The sequence below is a fragment of the Pteropus medius genome, unplaced genomic scaffold (assembly GCF_902729225.1).
Source record: "Pteropus medius unplaced genomic scaffold, Ma_sr-lr_union100, whole genome shotgun sequence".
NCBI lineage: Eukaryota > Metazoa > Chordata > Mammalia > Chiroptera > Pteropodidae > Pteropus > Pteropus medius.
Genome location: NW_024340695.1, coordinates 4,737,372 through 4,753,764, shown reverse-complemented (window position 1 = coordinate 4,753,764; position 16,393 = coordinate 4,737,372). Strand labels below are relative to the sequence as shown.

At 40.2% G+C, this 16,393-nt stretch overlaps 1 protein-coding gene across 2 annotated transcripts in view; it reads left to right on the top strand.

The window, feature by feature from the left end:
• Nucleotides 1-16,393, top strand: part of SYNDIG1 (synapse differentiation inducing 1) — a 254,701-nt gene that overhangs the window by 145,901 nt on the left and 92,407 nt on the right. For both annotated transcript variants that reach the window (XM_039864680.1, XM_039864686.1), the window contains one exon: nucleotides 6,479-6,616. In XM_039864680.1, coding sequence (XP_039720614.1) covers nucleotides 6,479-6,616 — 138 coding nt within the window. The remainder of the gene's footprint in view (nucleotides 1-6,478; nucleotides 6,617-16,393) is intronic.

Here is a 16,393-nt window from a genome sequence, read left to right as displayed (position 1 = left end):
AGGTGGAGCTGTTTGAGTGCAGGCAGCTTTGGAAACTGAGGGCTGTCCATCCTACCCCCCACCTTTCACAGAGGCCCCAAGCCCACTGCATGAACTGTAGCATGAAAGTGTCCCCCTTAAAATGACAAGTGATGTCTATGACCATGCTACCCTGGACAAACCCGATCCTCTCTGATTTTGGAAGCTATACAGGGTCGGGCCTGGTTAGTACTTGGATGGGAGACCACCTAGGAAGACAAGGTTCTGTAGGCATAAAAAAAATTAAATTAAATTAAAAAATAAAGGATTGTAAGCTGACAAGGTCCTTGCAATCTGTGAGGTCAACCAAGGGTTGCCTCGCCTAAAAATAAAAATAAATAATTGACAAATGATGCTGCTACTTGCATCATGTCCTCTGTGATGTCCCTCCAAAAAGAAAGTGGTTATAACAGGCCCACCACAGATGACCAAGTGTGTGTTTTCCCCATTTTCAGGAACAAAGGGGTCATAGATCTAAATTGTTGTTACTGAAGCCAACTCAAACATGTTACACTTAGAAATAGACATTTATTAGGAAATCTTGTGTTCCCATTTTCTACTTGCCCAAGAGATTTGGTTAATGGAGAGCTGGTTAACAAAAAATAACTCCATCTCCAGATTTTAAGATTTAGAATAGAAAGTAAAATACACTTGCATTTTAGTGACACTGCACATAATTTCATCTTCCTATGATGATCCAGGGCACTAGTTTGGAGGTGATGATTATTGTCTCTGTGAAAATCTGGTTGTATCTGATTTGGGCTATCATAGTGCAGGACAGGAGAGGGCTGATCTGTAAAGCATGTGTTTTAAGCATCACATACTTAAAAGAGGCTAGGGGCAAAGGCTGAGCTCTGGTTTCATAATCTTCTTTACTCCTTGTACTGGCCGACTTCTAGATCCTGAACTCACAAATTCTTTGGCCTTTGCTGAGCACCAGGAAGAGATTGACAGACATGAACTTGGAATTCTTTCTAGAATGGTTTCTACCCATGTAGTGAAGAATATTATGGCCTCGGTCTTTAGACTATCTCCAGACCCTCACTGCTCACTAGCTGTTCACTCGCATCAGTGCCCCAGGCCCATGACACCGCAGACCCTTCTCTCCTCCTCCCCTCTCCCTTCCACCTCTTCATCACAGGTTTCCCTGAGGGGTCCCCAAATGCACACCACTTTTGGGAAAACATTGGGCTCCTCCAAGCTCCTTGCCCTGTTCTCTACTTGGTCCATCCAGATGTAACAATGTGCTCAATAGACAAGCTCTATTTAAAGAGACCTTTTTTAAGGGCCCAAAGTAGTTTCAGTGTTCAAATAGAGGGGGTTTGTTGGCTTACTTTTGCCTCCATCTCAAAATAGTTTCTATCTACAAGAAGCTTGCTACCTAGTAGGAGAAACTAAATTATATACCCAAAATAATTAATTAATAATTTAGGGCAATGTGCGTTTAGAAACTAAAATGTGGTTCCCTTGCATTTCATGTTATTGAAATCCCAGATCTCTATACATCCTTGTATCTGCAAGCCATGTGTGCATTACACAGAGTGTGTCCTCAGCAGACATCTGTGATTTTTATGTGATCTGATTTGAAGTAAAAGGGAGGCCAGTGGGCTTCAAGGTATTGGGGAGACCCTGGTGCGACAACAATGATTTCACCTGATCTTCCACAGCCTAAAGAAAACCCCTTAGTGGACACAGATAGGCCCCTGTGGCCCACCTCAATGGTTCAAGTGAAGGAAAATAGTCCCAGTGCTGGCCCTGCAAGGACATCAGACCTCAAAACCCAGACATTGGCCTTGCCAACATGACTCATTGGGAATTATTTCCTTCTTTGGCAGTAGAAGCTCTTTTAGGTATTGACCTGTCTGGGGTATCAAAGGTGCTTACCTATACTTCTCCAGTCTTCTGATGTAAAGGGAAATGTCCTGTTTCACGATGGCTGTCAAGACCATAGAACATCGAGTGTGCCCCTGAGAGGCACACACAGATTGGGGAGCTTCATCCACCTGCCTGCATTCTGGCCATAGTTTATTCTTAATTTTCTTCATCATCTGCCCTGAGTAAGATAGCCTTGTACCTGGCAGAGTCATCATTCTCCCTCATCTTCCCTGTGGGCTCACCTAAATGGATAGTTAGAATGTGCATTCTGGAGTGCATAGGGAAGTCATTTCAGGTGGGGAAAGAGAGGATCCAAGGTAGGGTTTAAGGGCTGAAGACGGTGCATTCATGTGCTCTGATGAGCCCAAAGGAAGCCCTGGGAACTCTGGGTAAACTCTGGGAGCTTCGCTGCTTCAGTTGGTGCCATTTGTGTTGTCTAAGTGCACGCATGAATTCTTCATTTATTTGAAATGTGTACATTAGATGTCTAGTGTATGCCAGGAACTATTGTAGGCACTCGGAGTATAACTATAAATAAGCCATACAAAGATTTCTGCCTTCCTGGTGCTAAGAGTAAAGGAGTCAGATAGTAAATAAGCTCATGCCCACCAGGCAGTTAAGAGAATAGTGGTGGGAGACAGCTGTGACAGTCTGGCAAGGGTATCTGAGAAAGCTCTAATGAGAAGTGGAATACGAGCAAAGCTCTGAATGAAGTGAGGAAGCTAGTCATGTGCATATCTGGGGAAGAGAATTCTGGGTTGAGGGAACAGCAAGAGCAAGGACCCTGAGGAAGGAGCATGCTGGGCATGTTGGAGGAATTACCAAGAGCTCTTGTGGGTGGAAGAGAGGAGATCAGAGTTAATAGAGGTCATACCCTATAAAAACAGCAAAATAGAACTTCCTGATTTGATGAAAATGCTCTACATCTATGCTATTTAGTGTGAGAGGCACTAACAGCCTCTGGCTACTAAGCACAGGCATATGGTAGTGTGGCTGAAGTACTAATTGTTAGGTGTATTTGATTTTAGATAATTTAAGTTTAAATAACTCCATGTGGTAATGGCTGCTGCACTAGTCAGCACAGATGTGGACATCATGGGCAGCTCTGAGGCCTCTGATCTTGACCCACAGTGAGACAGGTCCAAAGGACAAGTGGTCATGTCTGACTGACCTGCATCTCAGTAAGCTACTTTGGGTAATGTTGGGTTTCTTCAAATCTTGCTCCACCAGCTGCTCGTTGGGCAATGGGCATGTTCTATGCTTTCTCAATGCTGAGTCTCAAGGAAACCAGATTCCACAGGATTCTTTGTGAGGACAGAGGAAAGATAGAGACCCCTGCACCTGTTAGCACATCTGCACCTTTATAATTTCCATTGCCAAAGAAACCTTGCTTTTTGTAAAAAAAACAAAAAACAAAAAACAAAAACAAAAACAAAAACAAAAAACAAAAAACCTGAAACCCAGAAATGCAAAAAGAAAGAAAAAAGTCAACAATATGCCTATCATTCAGAAGCATCTAATTTCTGCCATCGTGAAAGAAATGATATATTCTACTTTCTACCCTGGTTTTTTTCTTCAGTTATTATTTTAAAAAGAAAAACTTTTCCAGGGCAATAAATAAACATCTGTACCATCTATTTCATTACTGTGTAGAATTCTACATAGAATTCTTTCATAATTTTTCTGTTTTTAAACAGTATTGTCAGGAACACTCTAGAATGAACACCCTTACATTCTTGTACATGTGCTTTTAGAAAGTGAGCTTCCATAGGAAGTCCTGGATTCTGGGCTGCTTGAAGTCCAGTCTTGTTCCATGTCCTGTACTCTCTGGGCCTCCTCTCCTTGCTATTTGGTCCACAATGTCCATGGTCACTTGTAGTCCACTAGTGAAGGAAAGAACATAAAAATAGCTGGGCTGTTTTGTATGCTCTGTAATTTGTTGGAATCTATTTTAATCAAAATTGACTAATCGTTTTGGTGTAGACACAACTTTGCAATTTACAGAGTGTGCTTCACTTATACTTCTAAATAAAAATCTGTGAAGGTTTTGGTGTGTGGGGGGGTGGTATCCTGAAATCTAATTCTTTACTTCATGTGGATAGTGGTGTAATTCTAAGTAGTTTCCGAAGACAGAAGTCTATGCTGCCAGGATGCCTATGTTGTCTAGGAGAGCAGTTCACACAGCACTGGCTCTTTGATTGGGAAAACTTTCAACTGGCCACTATCATCCTGGCCTCCCTGTCATTGCCATGAAACAGACTAGTCAAGAAGCAAAGTCATCAGAATCCCTAGAGCAGAGGAGGCACCTCATCTTTGGAGAAGCAATTAAGACAAAATGGAGTTTTCTTATAGCCATGTTTTGGTGTCCAAACACAGCATATAATACAGAGCTCTGGAGTGAGAAACCACTGACTGGGTGGTTCAAGATTTTAACTTCTCAGAGCCCAACTTTGTCCTTGGTAAAACAGAAATAACAATAAAAAAAGGAACAACACCTATTTCCAGAGTTGCTGTGAGAATCCAGCCAGCTCAGGTATATAAAACTGTTAGTGGAAAAAAAGAAAAAGAAAACCTAAATAAATATCCACAGACAGGGCTGTGTGACGACACTCACCAGCAGTATCTTCACCCGTCAGCATGAAGTTCATTAGCTCAGAGTCTGAGTTGAGGGCTAGAAAAAGTGGCTGTCCTTTCAGTCCTGGTTCTCTACCTCTCCAAGGGGACTCTTTGGACATGGCCTGCCCTGGAATGGTACTGTAGGTTCCTCCTTTCCCAGAATTTCATGCAGAGGGACCTTCAAAGTGCAGCTCAGCCTTTCCAATATAGCCCTGACATTCCAGGTCACTTATTTCCAGAGCAAGGTTCTGGAGACCATATAGTTGATATAGCTGCTTATCTGTAAAGAGAAACAACTATGAAGACATTCAGACTGCCTGGCAACACTACACAGCCATCATTTGAATCAAACATTTCGACTTCCCAGCAGCTGACAATTGTGCATCTCTACTCAGGCAACCCTCAGTCTACCCATGAATCTCACCCATGAATTATGTATCCCTGAGGGCTATTTAGTTCCCTTCTCTGACAGATATAAAGACAGTAATTTTCATTTCCCTTTATTGTTTAGGAGACCATATGGGAAGTGATGCTGCAGAGTAAAAAGACTATAAATTTCACAGACACAGCTCTGTGAGGGAATGTTGTGTGGTCTTAAACTCATCAGTGACAGTGACTAACCTGGGCAGAGACAATGCCCGCCCAGCAGGAGGAGGTGGCCCTCTCTAAAAAGTGATGCCTCAGAGCTCCTGTCCTGCAGGTCTGTTGTGGACAGGTGCTGTGTAGATAGTGCGTCACCCACTTCCATTATGAGACCCTCCAAAGAAGGTCCTTGTTTGTGATTTGAGTGAGCGCATCAGAATTCCTGTTTTCTCGCAGTCAACTAGATAAAAGCAGTCCTAACAGGAAGCTTCTATCATTTTTCTACAGTACCACAGCTGTCTACATGCTGATTAGAGACTCTTATTGGCATTTTATGTGCATTTTAATTAACCAAAAATTTTTTAAAAAGTACCTTCATCATCTGTGGGCTTCATCTGTGTCTGGCTATGTAGGAATGTCAGGTGAGGCAAGAGGGACACTGCTGTGGTGGTCTTAATGTCAATGGCATTCATGTAGGTGTTAGATTCACACGAGTACCCACCTGAGTATTCATCTGGTGCCTCAAGTGACTGCCTCTGAAGCCACCTGAGGAAGTGGCCAGCATGCACTGCAGTGTGGTCCAGAATGTCTCCAGCCTGCAACAGGAGGCCACATGTTTAATAACCTCCTGTAGCTGACAAAGGAAGCTAGGAAGCTAATGACCCTCTTTCAGAAGGAAATGTTCCATTTCTTTTTTAGAAAAGAAAAGGTGGAGTAAAATATGACTCCATTTCTGTATAAAATAAGCACATAGAGTAGCCCTGGTTTAGGATGAGTTTGTATGAGTGTGCCATGTGCTAACGAGGAGAAAATTTGCAGTGGAGTGCCACAAATTAGATAACCACTTAGAGCAAAAGCATCCTCTACCCAGGCATGTAGAGTGGAAGCGCATTGGCAGGACCCAGCCCTTTAGCATCATGGAGCACTGGTATGCCCTCTGAGAGGAGGTTTGGTCAGTGTTGGAATTATCCCTGCTACTTCTTAAAAATCCCTCTGTCTCATAATAAAGAGGGGAATCTACATACTGGTATGTGTGCCTTCTGAGAGTGCCAAATTCTATCCTCTGATAAATTAGACCTTTACCCCCACCATCCAAAGCTCCATCCGAAAGATCTGTGAAGTAATTGGCTTCTGTAAAATTTTATCTTCTGAGGGATGACCCAAGAGCCCTGTACCTGGGAGTTTTCTCTTCCTGTTATTGGCAAGAGTTCTCTCCTCTGGAGCATTCCTTCTGGGAGGAAGTACCTGCAAGCAATAACAACAATAGTGACCTTCCTGAGGGCTTCTCCTTATTCCAGGTTCCACTTCCACATTCAGAGTGCTTCGTAGACTGGTTCCTTTATTAATCCTCTCTTCTCTTCCATTCCAACACATTTCTCTCTTCCAGAGCAACTACTCGAGTGATACAGAGAGCGAGGACAACTTCCTCATGATGCCCCCACGGGACCACCTGGGCCTCAGTGTCTTCTCCATGCTCTGCTGCTTCTGGCCTTTGGGCATCGTTGCCTTCTACCTGTCCCATGAGGTAAGGCCTCCCTCCATCAGTCACACACATGCAGCACACCCAGGCCAATGAGGAGGAGAGTCCAAGAAGCCATTCAGCTCATGCCACCAGTAGGGTCTGTACTTTACAGCTGGAGAACAGGCCAGAGGAAGTCAAGGTCCCCTTATCTCATTGTCATTGTGGGACTGCCCCGTGGCACCTGGGGCAAGGTAGGCAATCTTCAGGAAGAGGGCTGCGTGAGAGAAACAGGTGTCCACTAGGAAAAAGCAGATAGTTTGGGGAGCTTGGAATCCAAGCAGGCACTTGGACCCTGCCAGTGGAATTGACCCAGCACTGGGAAGCACCATGCCCAGGGTGAGGATGTCTGACTTACTAAGAAAGGAGTCAAGCATTTTGTTTTCTTTCTGAAAAGCTCATACATATAAAATAGATTCTAGTTTCACAGCAGCCTGTATACTCCTCCCAAACTTTTGTTGTGCTAGAGGAAATGGTATGGAGTGGTCATGCTCACTCACAGCCTCCTGGGGCTGAGTCTACTGAGGGCAGGTTTTACTGCCCCTCTCCCATCCACTCAAAGCAGGAGGGCACTGTTAACATTGGAGCTATATTTTAATTGTCAAATCTTAGAATGCAATTGATGTTTTTACCTTAGATTTCACTAGGACAGGTGTTACCTGTTCAAAGAGATAAGAGTAAACATCCTATAAAAGAATCTGCAGGGTACCTGGAGGAAGTGAGCCCTGGATAAATGGGGGCAGCACAGGGAAAGATTGCCTATGCAGCCACATTGAGAAGCTGTCCCTGTCCTGGCTGCTCCACATAGCTGGGGGTGAACACTCTGTCTCTGGAGCAGGGCAAACTATGCATAAAGTTTTTGTCTGAAAGATTGTAACTATAATAAAAATCAAGGTCACAATTGCAGAGATTGGCATTTAGAGTCCTTTCCTAGAAAATAATTTTATTTTTCACAGTGTAAGAACCTGTTAGACTTGGGCCTGATGAGTCATGATGTTTAATACCTTCAATGATAAAGAGGATTCTGATTATTTGTTCAACAGTGAATGTGAAACACAGTTTCTGGGGAGGCCTCTGGTCACATTTCTTAAAGTTGAAGTCCAGAGTGTAGGGGTTGCCTTCACTGTTGGAATAAGAAGAGAACCCTAGGGATCCCTGGCTCTCAGTCCTTTTCTTCATTATGCTTTGAAGGTGGATTTCCCTTCAGTGGGACCACAGCAGAGAAATCTCTGGAGGTGAGTGCCCTTCACAGGACTTACATCCAAATCTTTCCACATGGAAACTCCCAGGCTGATGCCAGGCCCATGCAGCTCTCTCCTTTACAGTCCACAGCTGCGTGGTTCTGGGTTATGCTGCAGACCTAAGTGCGCCTATACCTGACACACAGGCTTCAGCTCAGCCACAAGGGTGCCATGCATGCTATTTGTGCCTCTACAGCCTGAATACAGACAAAATCTTCAGCAGGCATTTGAGGGGAGGAGGCAGCTGCTAAAGGGAGAGTGTGCACACACAATAGAATGGACAGAGTTTGAGAGTCATTCCACTAAATTAAATCAGTGCTTTCTTGGGCAAGCTAGCTAGGAATTCTACACTGGGCACTGGAGAGAGGCAAGCCAGAGCCGTCTTTCCATGGTGCTTTGTGGTTGCCACCAATGCCTCCTGCTGCCCAGAGGTGCTGGGGGTAGGGATAGTGATGTCAGAGTAGATCAAGCAGCATATTGATGAAGCCAAGACTCCCCCACTCCAAGTTCCAAATGCTTTTCACAAGGAAATCTTTGACATCAGTATGACTTTAGTTTCTTTTTTCTTTTATCATAGATCATATCTCATGTAGTCACTGTCAATTAGACGGTGACTACATTTTGTCAAAATAACCACCGTAAGGTCAAGAAAACACATGAGGCCATTCCAGGAAAACAAAAATCTCAGTGGTTGGATGACATGGGGCAGTGAGGAGACAAATTAACAGGATCCTTGAACTTAAAAAACCCAGGATATTTTTTGCTTTGTCCTATCCTAGCTGGGCCCAAGCCAGTAGACAACTTCTCCATGCCTCAGTTTCCTGATCCATGAAATAGTGTTAAAATTACCTGTGGTGTGGATCTGACAGGGTTTATGGAAGTGAAGTTAGAGAAGGTTCCTGGAAAGCAGCAGGAAACCCATACTGTCAGTACACATATGAGTCCCTAGGTGGAGAGACACCTGAAAGGAGACATAAAATCTCCAACAGATTTTATAATATGAAAAAGGTGTTAAGTAGTAGTAACAGTAGTCATAAAAGTGTTTGTAAAGTGGGTAACATGTTGCTCTATTAGGTGCTAGTCTGTATTAAGTACTGTGCATCTGGCTTCTCAGGGAGTGGACCTGACTAACAGCATCAACACCCCCAGCACTGTTAGACATGCACATTGCCTAGCCCCACTGCAGGCCTGCTCAACCAGGTCCTCAGGGGATGGGGCGCAAGAACCTGCATATGAACAAGCCCTCCTGTTAGTCCAGATGCTGCTTCAGTTTGAGTAGTACTATTGCACACACATGATCTCATAGCAAGTCTGTGATATGGCACCGCCATCACATCATTTTATGGCCATGAAACCATGATTTCAGTGAGGTTAGGTGGTATCCTAAGGCCAGAGATGGCTGGCAGTGGGCTGGGACTGCCAGGACAGTCTGCCTCTGAGACATCTCTGGAGAACGCAGCTGTTTGGGCCTGACTGTGATGAAAGACTCAATGTGGAGGCCCATGGAGGAATATAAGTGTAGCATTTTTTTACAACTTCATTTTATTCTAACCATTAATTGTTTCATACAGCTCCCAATGCAACCACTTTATAGAGAGGAAAGTGTTGTGTGCAATTTTGGTAGATATAGCTAAGAAACGATGCTTCTGAATGATGTCGAGGATAAAAATGAATCCATAATTTTGAGCGACTGCTGTAAGTTATTTAATGGGCACATTTTATCTTATGTAAATTTTCAATGAATCTAAAAGTGAGAAATTATTATACCCATTTTATGGATGAAAAGAACATGAAGTTTCAAGGGATTAATTTATAGAAATCAGAGAGGTAGTAAGACTGGGTACATGATGCAAATACAAATATTTCTAATCCTTAAAATCAAATTTTCTGTAGTATAAATTTGACTTTTACCTGTCTGAAAACAAAAATAGAAGCAGAGTACTTATTTCTAAATCCAGTACACCACCCTACTTAGAGGTTGGTGTAGTGAGGAAGAGAAGCCCATTCTCGACAAAGCTGCGATGTTTGCCCCAAGCACCTTTACTCAATCCCAGCTTGAGGCTGAAGCTGAATGACCTCCTCCAAAAAAGTCTTGGGCCTGGAACTGGGCATTGGGCAGGCTTGAGGATTACATGCCCTGCATCTGCTGCAATGTCTCCTGTATTCGAGCCTTTATGATGTTACCATTTCATTTCATTTCATAAACTGTTCCTTTCTTTTACTAACTGCAACATTATAACAATAATTAAATGCAAAAGGGATATTAAAAATCAGATTATATAAGAAACAAGAAAAAGCTCAAATAAACAATCTGACCTTACACTTAAATGAACTAGAAAAAGAATGGCAAATAAAACCCAAAGTGAATAGAAAGAAGGAAATAATAAAGATCAGAAAAGAAATAAATGAAATAGAGTCTAGAAAAACAATACAAAATATTAATGAAATCAAGGGCTGGTTCTTCGAAAGGATAAACAAAATTGACAGTCTCTTAACCAGACTCATCAAGGAAAAAAAAGAGAGGACTCAAATAAATAAAATCAGAAATGAAAGAGGAGAAATAATTATGGACTTCACAGAAATACAAAGGATCATAAGAAAATATGAGCAATTATACGCCAACAAGTTAGACACTCCAGATACATTCCTAGAAACATAAAATCTTTCAAGACTGAATCGAGAAGAATCAGAATATCTGAAATGATCTATTACCACCAATAAAATCAAATCAGTAATCAAAAACCTCCCAAAAAACAAAAGTCCTGGACCTGATGGCTTCATAAACGAATTTTACCAAACATTCAAAGTATTAACACCTATTCTTATCAAACTATTCCAAAGAATTCAAGAAGAGGGAAGACTCTGTAACTCCATTTATGAGGCCACCATTACCTTGATTTCAAAACCAAACAAAAGCATTAAAAAAAAAAAACTATATGTTGGCTCATTGGGAAAAGGCTAAAAGCATTTTCTTTAAGATCAGGAACAAAACAAGGATGCCCACTTTCACCACTCCTCTTCAACACTGTATTAGAAGTAGTAGCCACAGCAATAAGACAAGAAAGAGAAATAAAAGGTATCCAAATTGGAAAGGAAGAAGTAAAACTGTCGTAATTTGCTGATGACATGATACTATAGAGAACCCTAAAAATTCCAAAAAACTGCTAGAACTGATCAGAAGTCAGTGGCATTTTTATACACCAATGATGAACTTTCAGAAAGAGAAATTAAGAAAACAATCTCATTTACAATTGCATCAAAAACAATAAAATATCTGGCCATCAAATTAACCAAGGAGATAAAAGACCTATTCTCAGAAAATTATATCATTGAAAAAAGAAATTGAGGAAGATACAAATAAATGGAAGTATATATCTTGCTCATGGGTAGAAAGAATCAACATCATTAAAATGGCCATACTACCCAAAGCAATCTATAGATTCAATGCGATCCCTATCAAAATACCAATGGCATTTTTTAGAGAGCTAGAACAAATAATTCTAAAATTTATATGGAACCACAAAAGACCCTGAATAGCCATGGCAATCTTGAGAAAGAAGAACAAAATTGGAGATATCACACTACCTGATATCAAGCTATACTATAAGCCTACCGTAATCAAAATAGCATGGTACTGGCATAAAACCAGATACGATGATCAATGAAACAGAATAGAGAACCCAGAAATAAATCCATGTCTATACATTCACTTAATATATGACAAAGAAGACAAGAATATGCAATTGGACAAAGATAGTCTCTTCAATAAATAGTGCTGGGAAAATTGGATGGGTACATACAATAGGAAGAAGGAAAGAAGAAGAAGGAAAGAAGGAAGGAAGGAAGGAAAAAAAAAAAAGAGGAGGGAAGGAATGAACAAAAGGAAGAAGAAAGGGAAAGAGAGAGAGAGAGAGACAGAGAGAGGAGGGAAAAAGAAAAGAAAGAAAGAAAAAGAAAGAAGTTGTTGTTGTTTTTTTTTTTTTGAAAACCAATCCATACTCAAAATGGATTAAAGACTTAACTGTAAGACCTGAAACCATAAAACTTCTAGAAGAAAACATAGGCAGTAAACTCTCTGATATTGCTAATGGGAATTTCTTTTCAGATATTCTCTTTGGTCAAGAGAAACAAAAAAATAAGTAAATAAACAAATGGGACTACATCAAACTAAAACGTTTTTGTACAGCCAAGGAAACCATCAGCAAAACAAAAAGACAGCCGATTGAATGAGAGAAGATATTTGCTTATAATTCATCTAATAAGAGGTTAATATCCAAAAATATATAAAGAATTCATATAACTCAACAAAAATAAATAAACAATCCAATTAAAAAATGGGCAGAAGAGAAATTATAGATGGCCAATAGACATATGAAAAGATGCTCAAGGTCACTAATCATCAGAGAGATGCAAATTAAAACCACAATGAGATATCACTTCGCACCTGTCAGAATGACTGTCATCAATAAATCAAAAAACAAGTGTTAGTGAGGATGTGGAGAAAAGGGAACCCTCATACATTGTTAATGTGATTGCAAATTGGTATAGTCACTATAGAAAACAGTCTGGAGGTTTCTCAAAATATTACAGATGGATATACCTTTTACCCAGCAATTGCACTTCTGGATATTTATCCCAAAAATCAACCAAAACAATAATTCGTAAAGATCTTTGCAACCCTATGTTCATGGCAGCACAACTTACAATAGCCAAGATGGAAGCAATCTAAATGCCCTTCAACAGACAATAGGATAAAGAAGTTATGGTTCATATAGACAATGGAATATTAGTCAGCCATTAAAAAAATGTAATCCTACCATTCACAGCAACATGGATTGACCTAGAGGTTATTATGCTGAGTGAAATAAGTCAGACAAAGAAAGATAAATACCATATGATTTCACTTATATGTGGAATCTAAGGAAATAAAGAACAAACTTATCAAAAACAGACCCACAAATATAGAGGACAATCTGGGGATGGTCAGAGAGGAGGAGGTGGGGTGAAGGATTGTAGAAGTACAAATTAATAGTTGATAAATTGTCATGAGGATGAGGAGCATGGCATAGGGAATGCAGTAAGCATTAATGTAATGGATCGGTGGAAAACCAGAAGAGAGAAGGAGCAATTAGGGGGATCATTTTATAAGCTATATAAATGTCTAAATAATGTACTGTATTCTTGAAAATAATAATAAAATTAAATAAGAGAAATGGGTTGTTGCTAATTGAGGTGATGTTGAGAACATTTCCTTTTTCAGTGAGAGAAATTGTAGCATGTTTGTATGTTGATGAACATGATCCAACAAAGAGGAAAAGTCAATGTTGCACCGGGGGGCTGGTGAAAGAGAATTTCTGGAGAGATGTTATTGAGCAGATGGGTGGAGTGAGAAGTGGAGGGGCTGCCTTTCTTAGGAACTCATGAGTTCATGCAGAGTGGCAGAAGATGGGTGGGAGCTACACAAGAAGCTGGGCTGAGGAGGCAAGTGCTAAAGTATGAGGAGTGACGAGGCTGTTCCAGGGCCTCAGGGAGGGAATAGCAGAATTGTGGAGGTAAGTGTGCCTTGGGAACCAGGCCTCCTGCAAGACTTCCCCAGCCACATTCCTCGGTACACATGAAGTTGTGGTGTGGGCACAAGAGTGATATGCCAGGGCTGCCAACATACTTGAAGACCACAAAGCAAGAGATGCAGAGACTCAATGATGTAGGCAAAGGAGCGAGGCAAGGACGAGTGTGAGAGGCATTAGGCCGAGGAACTCAGAGGCACAAGAGATATGTCTGATGTCCCTCTTCCTGGAAGCAAAAGCTTGAGTTAGAGTTTCCTGGTTATCCAACAACCTAAGGCAGTCTCCCAATTCCCCGTGTGACCATCTCTCCTCTGAGGATGCTGGGGGATTGAAAATGTTGAATGTAGATTCATTCTGCTCTGAACCAGACCTGACACCAAAACTAAACTAGGTGATATACTAAGCTGACGTTCAGCCTTTTTTCAAAATGCAAACTGTGTCAGCCACAACGGAATCCACATTAGAGAGGGTAATCCTTCTGAAGACAACCTTGTTTGGGTCCAGACGTGCTGCTGAGAGCAGGCAGTGCTGCTAGGCGAGGGTGATAATCCCTCCTCAGGCTTCTGGCCAGGCCAGACCAAGACTGCAGACAGCCGGTGAGGGGAAAGGTCCCTTCGCACATCCGTGGAACTAGAATGACAGTAGCAGTATTTCCCTAAATACAAACTAGGTATAAGTGCTTTATTTGCACCTACTTATTACAGCAGTCCTGTTAAATGTGGTACTAGAATTTTCATATTTTACAGGTGAGAAAGGTGTATAGACCCTGTTCAAATCAGGGTCAGTGCTGTGTTTAAATCCATTGAATACACACAGAGACACTTTTTCAAAACAGATTTATAGCAGATTTTATTTCATTCTCATCATTAAAGGAGAGGTAGTTTCTGCTGGTCCAGCAAGTGAGGAAGCTAAAGGCCAGCAAGGCTATTTAACTTCTCCAGGATTACACAGTAGGTTACTGCACACCAGCACTGGGGCCCACAGAGGGTGAGATTATAAGAAAGCACTTGGGTGCTGAAAGGGTCCCTCTGTGAATGCTCACATGTAGCTCCTAAAGAGTCTAGTCCAATTTATTCATGGTCACATTTTTTTTTCAGTTTAATGCTATTTGGTTTTGGTTTATTACTTTTCCCATGGAAATATAATTATTTTCCATTATTTCCCATTTCTCCTTCCAACAAAGTCAGTTTTGTGGCTTCAGAAATTATCCTATGGTATCTAGCTGTTTATTGAAAGAAGTAGAGTGATTTCTTTTCATGTCTTTATTTTTTGAAATATAAAACTCTCCAGGTATGAGATATGTTATTGTACATTTCTTAAAGTTAGAAAAAAAAAAAAGGAAAGGGGATTGGAAGAAAATCACTCCAAATACAAGTAATGAATGGTTTTCCTCTTCTGTCCACATGTGTGTTTGTGTTTATTTTATACTTTAAACACTATTAATGTGAAGATGATTTTCAAACCTACCTTAGTTTGAAAATAACACTCAAAACAGTACACAAGCATATTTGTGTAGTTTAAATTATTTTAAAGCGTGCAGCCAAGTAACCATCACCCAAGACAAGAATAGAATATCCCCAGGATCCTGAAGCCTCCCTTTCATACTCCTTCCTAATTACAATCCCTGACTCCCCATCTAGTAATCTCTGTAATGACTGCTATAGTACTTACTTCCTAGCATATCTTTATTATTTTACCCTCTAAGTTTGCATTCCTGAGCCTTCATTTCTTTGTATTTCCTTACCTCACTTGTAAACACTATGTTAAATATAAGTGGCATCCTTATCTTGTCTTGAGTCTCTAGGGAAAAATTTCCAACTTTCATTGTTATATAGAATCTTTAAGTATCTTATTTTTTAAACACGAATGGATGTGAAATTTATAGAAAGATTTTTGTGCAAACGAAAAAAATTATGAGTGTTTTTTTAAGCTGTAAATTTTCCTGTAATCTTTAATGTGGTAAATTGCATTAACTGACTTGAGAATGTTAAACTAATTTGCATTCATAGAGTAAATGCTTACTGGTCAAATTTTTGTTTTTGAATTTGTGTGCTTTTGTTTTCCTTGATATTTTTTGCATCTGTGTTCATGAGAAAGATTGATCTGTGTTATCCTTCCTGGTAATTTCTTCTTCAAGTTTTTGTTGCAGTATTATGCTAGTTGTGAGGACTTTGATTTTTTTCTCTTCTCTGAGTTTCTATAAAAGTGAAATTATTTATTTGTAAATCTTTGGTAGCACTCACTGGTGGATATATCTAGGACCAGAGCTTTCTTTGTAAAAAAATTTTCATTACTGATTTAATTAATTTAATATTGACAAGTTGTATATTTTAGAATTTTGTTGGTTTTATCTAAATTATTGATTTTATTAATCAAAGTATGAATTTGGGCCTTTCTGATTTCCTTTCAGGATATAAACAGAAGGATGTATTAATAGATAGATAGATGATTGATTGATACATACATACGTATATACATAGCCCAACCGATCGATCGATCAATCAATTGATCAATAGATATAGATAGACATACCTACATCCAAAAAGACAATGTTATTATTTTATATTGTCAGTATTTATTTGTATATACCCACATATTCCACTTACTTTGTTCCTTATTTCTTCCTGAATCTTTGACCTTCTAGCTTGAATAATTTCCCTTTTGTCTAAAGAACATTCTTTAAAATTTCCTGTAGTTTGGATCTCCCGGTGGCAAATTCCCTGCTTTGTGTCATTGGAAATTTCTTTATATTATTTTTACCCTTGCAGATGTTCTCACTAGGTATAGGATTCTGATTCACATTTCTCTCTTCAGCTGTGTTGAAACTTCTGATTAAACCTATTTGCTGAGTTATAATATCTTTTTTAAAAGTTATCAGTTCTAGAATTTCTTTGTTTCTTCTTTTTCAGATCTGCTGTAACTCTTTTTATAGTTTCCAATTACCTGCCAAGAGTTTAAAACTTTTTGTTTTCTTG